Source organism: Schistocerca nitens, unplaced genomic scaffold (genome assembly GCF_023898315.1).
Source record: "Schistocerca nitens isolate TAMUIC-IGC-003100 unplaced genomic scaffold, iqSchNite1.1 HiC_scaffold_517, whole genome shotgun sequence".
NCBI lineage: Eukaryota > Metazoa > Arthropoda > Insecta > Orthoptera > Acrididae > Schistocerca > Schistocerca nitens.
In genome coordinates, this window is record NW_026046050.1 from 33,901 (window position 1) to 46,018 (window position 12,118).

General features: G+C 60.5%; 1 protein-coding gene across 1 annotated transcript; it reads left to right on the forward strand.

The window, feature by feature from the left end:
• The first annotated feature begins 1,603 nt into the window (after nt 1–1,603).
• Nucleotides 1,604–2,383, forward strand: LOC126232452 (uncharacterized). Its single transcript, XM_049942707.1, has one exon. The coding sequence runs from the start codon at nt 1,604–1,606 to the stop codon at nt 2,381–2,383; it is 780 nt and encodes a 259-aa protein (XP_049798664.1).
• The last annotated feature ends 9,735 nt before the right edge of the window (nt 2,384–12,118 follow it).

The following is a 12,118-nucleotide window of genomic DNA, read 5'->3' on the forward strand; positions in this document are numbered from 1 at the left end:
TTTGCTTTCGCAACAGTTTCCTAACGTTGTTGTTGTAGTATACCACGGTGGGTTTTTTTTCCCATCCCTCACAGTTCGACACTCGGCACGTACCTGTCTAAAAACGCATTTTTACCATTGCCTTGCACTTTCTCCATGAACACTCAACATTGTCAGTGTCGGAACAGGCATTTGCCTTTTCATCTGTCGGGTCGTCTGCAAATCTGCCTTCTATTACTCTTGCTAGCCAAAACAGATAGATACACCGTCCTCCCTGCAACGGCCTTATGATCACTGCGTCCCTGTTCTGCACATACAGAGTCGAAACACGTTCGGGTCTGTTTGTCATCCGTAGGTCCACGATGTTATCTCCACGAGTCGGTTCTCTGTTCATTTTGCTCGAGGTGATTTTCGGACAGTGCACTCAGTATAATGTCACTCGATGCTCTCTGTCCCCCTACCACCCGTCCTGAACATCATCTGAGTGTCCCAGTCTATATCGGGTAAATTGAAATCTCCACCTAAGACCCTAACATGCTGAGGAAAATGTATGTGAAATGTGTTTCCAAAATCCGTCTCTCCGTTGTTCTGCCACTAATGCTGCTGCGTCGGGAGGTCGGTCAAAGGAGCCAATTATTATTAAACCTAGCTCGGTTGTTGGGTGTAACCTCCACCCACAATATTTCACAGGAACCATCCACCTCTACTTCACTACAGGATCAAAACTACTACTCAAACAGCGACGAACACACCACCACCGGTTGCATGCAATCGAGCCTTTCTAAAACACCGTCTGTACCTTTGTGACAATTTCGGCAGAATTTATCCCTGGCGTCAGCCAGCTTTCTGTACCTTATCACGATTGCAGAGCTTCGGTGCTTTCTCTGTCAGCGCTTGCGGTTCCGGTACTGTACCAACGCAGCTTCGACAGTTGACAATTAACAAACGATACCGATTGCTGCTTGGTCCCCGCACCCGTTGAGGCTGCTGTTGCCCCCTTTCTGTACTTGCCCAAGGCCATCTAACCTAACAAAACCGCCCAGCCCACGCCACACAACCCCTGCTACCCGTGTAGCCGCTTGTTGCGTGTAGTGCTCTCCACCTAAGACTATAACATGCCTTCGACATTCGCAGTGTACAACACCTTAGGTTAGGGTTGGCGTCGCTTGGGTTAGGTTAGGTTACGTTAGGTGGACGTGGGTTAGGTTAAGGGTTAAAGTTAGGTTAGGCGTCAAAGTTAGGTTAAGCGTTCGGACGTGAGGCGTCAGGTGGCCGCACCTACCTTACGGCCGGACATCTTAGGTTAGGCTAAGGGCGCCGAGGTCACGTTACGTTCACCTTCGGGCGCCACACGTAGCTGTCACAGGTAGGTAGTAGTTCGGTCGGTCGGTCGTCGGCAAGCCGCAAAAAACTACAGACGACGTCGACAACAAGACCGAGCAGGAGGCAGATATATACCGAGCGCCAAAGAGACCGACCACACACACACACACACACACACACACAAAACAACAAACACCACCCACCGGCCAAAGGGGCACCAAAAAAACCCACAAAGCCGAGCACCACACGTCGCGACCAGAGGCAACCCGCAACCGCAACGGCGCTTTCCGCACCGGGCCGGATGCACGTACGACAACACCGCTACCCGTACACAAGGCCTCCCATTGCACACAGCCGCTCTGTGTTCAACATCATCAATGGCGCGCCCGCGGCTCGTCGCGGTCGCAGCCATGACGCCGCCGCCACTTTTGCACCAACACATTCACGCACCGCAAAACAGCTCGCCGACCCACCGACACAGCACAGCCGACAAACAAAAACAACCGCGGCGGCGGCAACAAAACAAAACAAACACCTCGCACCAAGCGTCCGACAGAAAACAAACGGACAGGCACACAGGCCTCTGCTAACGACCACGACACAGCGGCACGCTGCCCCTTTCCCGCCACTCTCGATTCACAGCGCACGCGACCCCGTCGTCGACGACGACACGCGACGGGCTCGCTTCCCGCAACCTACACCTTTCCGCCACTACGCACGGCTCCACCCGACGCCCGTCGCAACGGCACTACTGCACGCACTATCACCCCCGCCGCCGCCGCCGCCGCCGCCGCCTCCTCCTCTCTCCCCCTTCCCGTACACAACAACACAGCCAAAAACACACTCACGACCCAAACATAACAACATGGCACGTGCATCGGCGCACACCCCCAACCAGTCACCGTCGACACAACCACACGCAAGGCACGGAAAAACCGGCGTCCTTCCACGTTGCCATCAAAGCAGCACAAACAACCACACAGGAGGAACCACCAACAACTGCCGGCCGGCCGGCAACCACCAAACGCACATTCCCGCTCGCCACCACACACCTCTCGGCAGCCGTTTCGCAAAGACATGACATGACATGACGCGACATCATCGCATCACGGGCGACGCACGCACACCGACCCACTTTCCCGCCCGTCTCTCTCTCTCTTTTTCTTCCGACGCCTTCGGCCGAGCACACACGTACGTGGCACAACGCCCAACACAGTCACACACAGTCGACAGGCGCACGCCCAGGCACGCAACGACGCAGCGCAGCAAAGGCGCCCGCGACACATACCTCCTCTCCCGTCTCGCCGCCGACCGCCAGCCAGCCACTCGCAATGTGCACTGGCCAACCGGACACACGTCCACCGCGCCGCCTCCGACCACCCGCCAGGGGGCGCTCACGTCCGCGACAACAGCGCGGCCCGCCGCCGGGCGGGCCCAGCCCGGCCCAGGCGGCGCGCGCTGCTCTGCACTCGGCGCGCCGCGCCACACATCCTGCTGCAGACCGGGCTCGTCTCTCTGTACGCGTCTGCGTCTGCCCGCATCTCATCTTCCTGCGCATCAACACAAACGAGGCCACGTGAGCAAACCCCCGTCACAACGCCACATCACGCACTGCCTTGTCGACCGCCTAAATAAATGCACTCACCCACCAGCCATCCGCTTCGTCCTCTTCTTGCTTACTCGTTGTTCGTCGTTGTTGCTGCTGCACCAGCACCAGCACCAGCACCGGCGGCGGCGGCGGCGGCGGCGGCGGCGGCGGCGGCGGCGGCGGCGGCGGCAGCGGCAGCGGCAGCGCACACAGCCCCCAGCCGGCCGCATCCGAGGGGGCCCCGCCGCCAGCGTCGCCTCCTTGGGCACAGGTGCGGTGCTGTGGCCGCCCATCCAACCGCATTTGCTGGCCGTCCCAGCCGCCAGGCAGGCGTTCCCACTGCCGCGCACCGCCTCTGCTGCAGAAGACGAACAAACGAAACGTACAAACATACACGCACCCGAAGCGTGGCCACACACGGACGGGACCGACAGGCTCCAAGGCGACCAAACGATGGAAAAACAAACACAAAAACAAAAGACACGCGAGCGAGCGAGCAAGCACGCAGTCGCCTCGCCTCTGTCCTCCCGCCCCCGCCCTTCTCCCCACCACATGCCCACAAACACCACCGCCTGCCCGCATCTCCACATTCGCCCCCTCCATTTGTTCCCTTGCGTTCGTTCCTTCCTTCCTTCCATGTGTCTGCGTGCGCGGCGCCTCTCCAACATCCGCCGTCCGTCCGTCCCGTTTTCGCCGTACCACACGCCACCGTCGGCGCCGCCTCGCCTCCTCCCAGTCCACCACCGCCGCCGCCCCTGTCCGCCCCGCACACCACCATACACCGCTGCTTGTCCCGGCCGTTGCCACCAAAGGCGCCAGCCGCAAACCGCGCCAAACGCCGCAGCGCGCGTGCGTCCTTCCTTCTTGCTTGCTTCTCCGTGCCGACGCTGCCTCTATTCCCGCACCCATTCGGCCGACAAGCACTGGCGTCGACGACACAGCCGTTGGGCTCCGGCACTGCGCGTACCGGAGTTACACGCGCACCCCCCCTCGCGAACGCACGACTCATTCTCTTTGTTGTTTCTCCTCTTTCTTACGTCTTCGTTTCTTGTTTGTTTGTTTGTTTGTTTTTTTTTTTTTCCTCCCACCGCCGCATGTGACACAATGGCCTCCCTCCCCCTTTCGTTCGTTGTCGCCGCTTTGTTTCTCTTTCTCATTGGTGCACGTCCGACGCGCTCCATTTCCACCACACCACGGCCATCGGCCTCCTCAACGGGCAGGCGCAGTGTGCCATTCTCCGGCGCACAAGCACACCGCGCGGCTCGCTCTCCTCGCCCCCACGCCACGCCACGCCACGCAGCACAAATGATGCTGTCTCGCAACACGACACACGGTGCGCACACCCCCGACCACGCGGCTCTTAAAAGGCATGGCACCGGCGACATGCGCCGCCCCGGCCCGCATCCGTCGTCTCACGTTCACTGCCGGCCGCGTCTGAGGCTACAACCGCACCACAACAACGGTCCCCTCCCGGCAACACATTTGTTGCACAAACACAACCGCCGAGCGCAGCGCGAGCCACCCACACGCGCCCTCCCCGTCTTTAAAAGCCTCCGCGTCTCCTTTCTCCTTTCGCGCCCCTCCCATCTCCCGAATATGCCAGCAGCGGTGCCACTACCGCGAAACGGACACGCCTTCCGGGCCACATGCAAGGGCACGCCCACCACCAACTACTGCCATATTCGCGGACGCAGTTAGGCAACACGCAACGCACTCTCCACCTACTTTCTCTCTCTCGTCCATTCTCTTTAAAACACACGAACCAACCAACCACGGCTAACACACTTTTTCGCGACACCTTTGACTGCGTTATCTTGACCGTGACGGCAGCTATCGACCTTCCAATTCCCCACTAAACACACACACACCCCTACATACACACCCTTCGCTACACCGGACAACAACAGCGTACACAACAGGAGGGCACACGAAACGGCAGGCAAGGGCAACGCATTCTCATAGATTCCTCCTCCGAGCCATGTCGGCGAACGTTTCATCCGGGAAGGCAATGCAATTCAGCCGTCACCACGGCCGACACCTGCAGCCGCGCCGTAAACGCCTTTCAGTGCGGCTGCAATGCACGGGAACGTTCCGTTGCTATAGACAGCGCCTCTCCGTTTTTCCCTGCTTCGTTTTCCGGTGATTGCTTCTCCATTTTGTTTGTTTTATTACTTTCCGTTCCCCTCCTCCACCATTGTTTCCGTCCCCAACAGTTTTGCTCATTCCACACGTTCTGCCCAGACACGACACTCGACCGATCAAAGGTCAGCCTTTCGTCACCGTTCGCGGCGCCGACGGTGCCACAGTGCGACTGGTGTGAACACCGACACGTTGCCATGACGCCGGTGTACCGCGCCGATATTGACAGTTACTCAGAGCCGCCGGATCGGATCACATCACCGACACACCTGCCATTTCACACCGGGGGACACAGACCAACGAAACGCGTGTACGCCCATAACAACAAACAACGACCGTCGTCGTCTAGCCTCACGCTTACTGTACTCAACCGAACACACGTGCACCGTGAATGACGTGCGTGCGCACAACAGTCCAATCAATCATCAGTCAAACTGCAGAAACGGCTATCATCAAATCAAGGGCCAAATAGGTACACCACCGTGCGTGTCGCCTACCCCACCCGCCCGTACATTTCTTGGCGACTTCGTAATGGATGATAGTACGACACGTCCATTTAAAACGTCACCAACACACACACACCAACGCGCCGTACAGCAAAGGGAATAGTCGACGGCAACACAACATTTCACCCTCGCCATCATGTATGATGTGACAACAGACGGCCGTAACGGTGACATCCAACAATCAATCAATCGCGAGGACTTTCAATTGCAGTCACGTGACTAACCGGGCAGACGGAGACAAAGACATGAATCAGCGCCACAGACAGCACCAACACCTCCTATCGATCTATCTGTGTGTCGACAAACAACCACGCCAAGACTCGTGCACGCATTCCACGTCACACCGGCGGCAACCAAACCCTCGCGGCCGTACCCCAGTAACCACAACCACAACCACATTCGAGACCACACCACCACGGCACAGCAGCACCACCAGCTGCCTCGCAACCAACCAAACCGGGTAGCTATGCCGCCCCTCTCACTCACTCACTCACTCACTCACTCACACACACACAAACAATTCCGCTCTTCCCGCAAAGGCAATTTGGTGGCCCTGAAAAGGGCCGTTTTGCCGCTCTCGCAACGGAGGGAGCTTCCTTCCTTCCTTCCTTCCTTCCTTCCTTCCTTCCTTCCAAGAGCCGAAGTAACAACCTCCTCCTTACTTGGAGCTCGTGTACTTGGTCACCGCCTTCGTGCCCTCGCTCACGGCGTGCTTGGCCAGCTCGCCAGGCAGCAAGAGCCGCACAGCCGTCTGGATCTCGCGGGACGTGATGGTCGAGCGCTTGTTGTAGTGCGCCAGGCGAGACGCCTCGGCCGCAATGCGCTCGAAAATGTCGTTCACGAAGCTGTTCATGATGCTCATCGCCTTCGACGAGATGCCCGTGTCGGGGTGCACCTGCTTCAGCACCTTGTAGATGTAGATGGCATAGCTCTCCTTCCTCTTGCGCTTCTTCTTCTTGTCGCCCTTCGAAATGTTCTTCTGCGCCTTGCCGGCCTTCTTGGCGGCCTTCCCGCTAGTCTTGGGCGGCATCTCGAACGTACAACAACAGGCAGCAAGCGCTCCGCTCTAGTCAGCGTCTCCCCACACAGTGGCACCCGCCGCTACCGCAACACCGCACCTTTACCAGCTCGCCCTGTTGCGGCCGCCGACCAATGGGGCGCGCGCGCAACCGGCCGCCGCACCCGAGCCCATAAAGGGACCCCCACCCCGCCGCCGCCGGCACACGCACGCACTCCGCTGCTCGACTCGCTGCGGCTCGCACCGTTACGGTTACGTGTTTAGCGCTTACGCCACTAGCCAAACGCCATGTCCGGACGCGGAAAGGGAGGCAAAGTCAAGGGCAAGTCAAAGTCCCGCTCAAGCAGGGCTGGGCTCCAGTTCCCGGTCGGCAGAATCCACCGCCTCCTGCGCAAGGGAAACTACGCCGAGCGCGTCGGCGCCGGGGCGCCCGTCTACCTCGCCGCCGTCATGGAGTACCTCGCGGCTGAGGTGCTCGAGCTGGCCGGAAACGCGGCCCGCGACAACAAGAAGACGCGCATCATCCCGCGCCACCTGCAGCTCGCCATCCGCAACGACGAGGAGCTCAACAAGCTCTTGTCGGGCGTCACCATCGCACAGGGTGGTGTCCTGCCCAACATCCAGGCCGTCCTGCTGCCAAAGAAGACCGAGAAGAAGGCCTAAACAGGGACCGCGGCGCTGCGCTTGCGTGCTCCCTGCACGCAAACGCAAACGCGCCTTTGCCTTGCCGGCTCGCCTCACAACAATCGGCCCTTTTCAGGGCCACCACACAAACCTACGTCCAAAGCAAAGTTTCCGTCGTCCTCGCCGCACTTTACAACAACGTCCACAGCGCCGGCGCACGTCCGCCATCTTGTCCACAGCCCGTGTGGCCGAACACACACACATTTTTTCTGCACCCCTCCACGCACGCACAGTCGCGTTCCAAACAACGACAACGACATCAATACACCAATAATGTGATGTGATCATTGTTAATATGTTCATAATTAAAAGAGCGCGTAACGGCCCGACGACGGACGACACGCGGGCCGCCGCGCGCGCTCTCCAAACACACAGGCACAGGACAAACCAAACCAAACCAAACAGCTGATCCGATCGATGATCCGGCCCGCGCCACAAACAAACCACGCACACACCGGACTCAGCCGCGCCCTCCCGCATCCATCATCACACACGTCACGTCGAAACTCCAAACGGAACGCACGCACGCAAAGCAACAGAGGCGCACAACAACAACAACAACAACAACAAACACACACACACAGAGGCAGGCAGGCAACACAGACCCTTTCGCACTTTTCAATTTCCGAACAGTGTGGTGGCCCTGAAAAGGGCCGTTTTTCGTCTCTCCCACCAAGCACGGGCAACGGCACGGCCGCGGGAAGGCCACAGCACAGCACACCGGCTGCCTGCCTAACCGCCGAAACCGTACAGGGTGCGCCCCTGCCTCTTCAGGGCGTACACCACGTCCATGGCCGTCACAGTCTTGCGCTTGGCGTGCTCAGTGTACGTCACCGCGTCGCGGATCACGTTCTCCAGGAACACCTTCAGCACTCCGCGGGTCTCCTCGTAGATCAGACCAGAGATGCGCTTCACGCCGCCCCTGCGAGCCAGGCGGCGGATGGCGGGCTTCGTGATGCCCTGGATGTTGTCGCGCAACACCTTGCGGTGCCGCTTGGCGCCACCCTTGCCCAGCCCCTTTCCTCCCTTGCCGCGGCCTGTCATTCTTCCTCCTCCTCAAGCAACAAAAAAAGCACAAGCGGCAGCTCCTCACCCGGCGCTAGCGAGTCGGCTACGGTGCGCCGTGAGCTTTTTTTTTTTTATAGGATGGGGCCCCTCCACGCCCGCACCAACGTGGTGACCAACACAAAAGTTTTACTGTCACCTCCGTAAGCATGTTAGTTTTGAATCAGGCGTCACAGGATGCAGGCTGTGATGTTATCCATGCGTCTGGGTAAGACTACTCATTAACATGGTCCATCAGGAGATAGTAGTGGTCGAAAACGATCGAAGGGTAGCGGTTTTAAGAGCAGAGGAAAAAAAGTGCCAAGGCCAGCGCCAAGGGAAAAAAACCTCTGCGACAGTAGGACGGGTGGTAAGGGCAGTAGCGGCTTGCTAGCTGCGACAGAGCATGCAAGGTGAGGGGGGTTAGCGTGAGGTATCGTGCAACGTTACCTATGTACTGCGTGGTTGTCAGCTGGGGCAGTCCGGTGCTGCGGCTGGGCTCGCTTGTAGTCTCCTGGGCCGGCCGCAGTGGCTTACTCCCTGTAACATAGAAATTCGGCGCGGCAGGGCGGCGACGCTTCTGCGATGAAGACTAGCCTATTGGCTCCTCGACCCCTTGCAGTCGGCGTCGCCAGCGGCTCCTCTGCGGCGGCGGTTGTCTTCTTCTTCTTTGCGCCTCTCACCCGCGCTGCTGCTGGAACAAGAGCTGGGATAGGCGCGCGAACGTCCTTCTGCGAGGTCGCAGGAGTGTTCGCAGGTACGACTGCGCTGAGGCCTTGGGCGAAAACTGCGCGCAGTTGCCTCAAGGCCTCTTCCTTCTCTGCAGCCACGGCGGCTGCGAAGGCAGCCCTCTCCGCCGCCATGACGGCTTTGAGGGCTGCTGTGGCCTCCTTCACGGCGGTGCCGAGTTCGAGGTCACATCTCTTCGCAGGAAGGCGAGCTGCGTCCTGGCTGCTCGTTTCCGAGCGGCCGTCCCTGCCCCTGGCAGGTGGATCTGCTGCTGCGCCGTCCCTCAGCTGCGCCGGGCTGTTCTGCGCCCTACGCCGTTTCCGGCGTCGTCTTCTCTTCTGCTGCTGCGTCGGTGCGGCCGCGGCCGCTTCGTCGCCCCCGGCACGGCTGCGGCTTGAGAAAGCCGAACAGCCGCGCCAGCTGGCGACGTGCGGGCCGCCACACCGGACACAAGTCGGCAGAGCGTTGCTGCCGCGGTCGCAGGCGCGGCTGTCGTGCTCACCTGAGCACTTGACGCACCGCGCCGCGTTGCGGCAATACTTCGCAACATGGCCCTCGCCCTGGCACCTGAAGCACTGGGGCTGAGGATCCATGGCGGTCGGGAGAGCCTCTGTCGTAACCGGGAAGCCCAGCAACTTCCGCAAGTCGAAGATGTCACTCCCGCCGTCGACCGTTTGCACGGTCACGGCATAGAGCGGCGCCCTCTTCCTGTTGGTTCGGTTGTGCAACCTTGCGGCTACACTACCAAACCCGGCTCGCAGCAGCCCTTCCCGGACCGCTGCCTCATCACAGCACCAAGGCAACCCCCTGAGGAGTGCCTTAGTCGTCTTCATCCTTCCTACGGAAGGTGCCTTCTCACGCGCCGGCGGCGCGTCGACGATGTGGTCGGCCACTGCGACCTTGATCGCCCTGTGGTCGGCCACGTTTGCGGCTCGAACGCAGATCAGCGAGTCTGTATCGACAGACTCGTAGACCACCTCGTTCTGAGCGCAGCTCGTCATGGTGTCGAACAGCGCTGTCCACCCGCCTTTGCACTTGACGTACAAAGGGGGGACAGGCCGCGACTCGTCTTCTCGAGAGTTCCTTGCACGGTCGGCAGACTCGGTGAGTTGCACAACCGAAGGACGCTTCGTAGCGGCAGGTTTCCTCTGCGCACGCTTCTTTCCCATGCTGCGAGGCGCGGAACACGACAATTTGCACGCGTTGTCAAAACAACGCACGACAATTTGCTCTCCGCAGCGCCCACAGCACAGAAAACCTCTTCACGAGCTCTCAACGGCCGAGTAAGCGAAGCGCGCAACACCAGCGATGCGCTCACCTCGCCAGCTCAGGCCGCTCTGGTGGGTGCGCCGTGAGCGCGCGCCGCCCCCCTATATAGACTCTGGCCCGCCCTCCCCCCACCACGCGCACCGAGGGCATATAAGCGCAGCACGGGCCCGCGCGGGCCCGTTGTCAAGGCAGCACCGGACGCTTCGCTACCGCACGCACCGCTAACCGCTATGGCCCGCACAAAGCAAACGGCCCGCAAGTCCACCGGCGGAAAGGCGCCGCGCAAACAGCTCGCCACCAAGGCGGCGAGGAAGAGCGCGCCCGCCACCGGCGGCGTCAAGAAGCCCCACCGCTACAGGCCGGGCACCGTCGCCCTGCGAGAAATCAGGCGCTACCAGAAGAGCACAGAGCTGCTCATCCGCAAGCTGCCGTTCCAGCGCCTAGTGCGCGAGATCGCCCAGGACTTCAAGACCGACCTGCGCTTCCAGAGCTCCGCAGTCATGGCCCTGCAGGAGGCCAGCGAGGCCTACCTCGTCGGCCTCTTCGAAGACACCAACCTGTGCGCAATCCACGCCAAGCGCGTCACCATCATGCCCAAGGACATCCAGCTCGCGCGCCGCATCCGCGGCGAGCGCGCCTAAACCGCTTAGCCGCGGCACGGCACCGCACGCGCGCAACACAAAAAAAACGGCCCTTTTCAGGGCCACTAACATCTCTCCGTCGCGAGCAAAACTTTTGTCGGTCTTGCCGCCCAGCCTCTCTCTCTAGCCCCGTTAAAACAACCACCACAATTCCCCACCCTCCCTCCCGTACACAGCCGCTCTCGCCAACAATCACAATCGACGTCATCCCACCCCACCCCTTCAAATACACACAAACAAACAGCCGGACGACGTCACCACGGGTGGCTGGCCGCCGCCGTCTCCGAGGCGCCACCGCGCCTTCCCAATTCCCGCCGGCCACTTCCACGTCTCAACGTCCCCGTCCCCCTTTCACACAGAGAGGACACACACATAACAAACAAGACGCGCCATCCGCAAAGCAAGCAAACAAACAGAGTCTCCAGAAACATGAGAAACCAACCGTCGGCCGCCGCACAAAATACAAAACACAAAACAAAACGGCCACAACCGCTCCGCTACCGCGCGCCGCCGCCTACCGCCACCGGCCCCACAATCCAACCACCACGGCACGCACACAGTACCCACAAGGGTCATACAGAAACGCCACACAAACACCAACCAACCCCACACACACACACACACACACACACCCCGGCGCATGCACGCACGGCCACCCAAACAAGACAACACAACGCGCCAAGCACGACAATCAACGCCTTCCCGACGTCCTCTGATGGCCCTGAGAAGGGCCGTTTTGGGCCGCGCGCAGCCGTGCCATCGCGCGCCACTAGACGACGCGGGGGAGGGGGGTGGGGGACGACGGGGTCAAGCGCCAGCCCTTCCCTTCCTTCCCCTTTCCTTTCTTTACTTTAACTTCACTTCTTCTTCTTGGGCGAAGCCTTCGCCTTAGACGGCGTCGTCGCCTTCTTCGGGCGCGGCGCCTTCGGCTTCTTCGTCGGAACCTTCGCGGCCTTCTTCGCCTTCGACGGCGACTTGGCCTTGGCCGGCTTGGCCGCAGCCGCCTTCTTCGCACCCGCGGGAGCCGCCGACGCCGCAGACGCCTTCTTGGCGGCGCCCGCCTTCCGACCGGTCGCCGCCTTCACGCCACCAGCCTTCTTTGCGCCGGCCGCACGGGCGCCCTTCTTCTCCTTGCTGGCCGGAGCGGCGCGCTTCTTCTTCGCACCGCCGGCACGGGCCTTGCCGCCCTCGGCCGCCC

What these genes read in the sequence shown, in the direction of transcription:
- LOC126232452 (XM_049942707.1), top strand. Translation starts at nt 1,604, where the DNA reads ATGCACGTACGACAACACCGCTACCCGTACACAAGGCCTCCCATTGCA.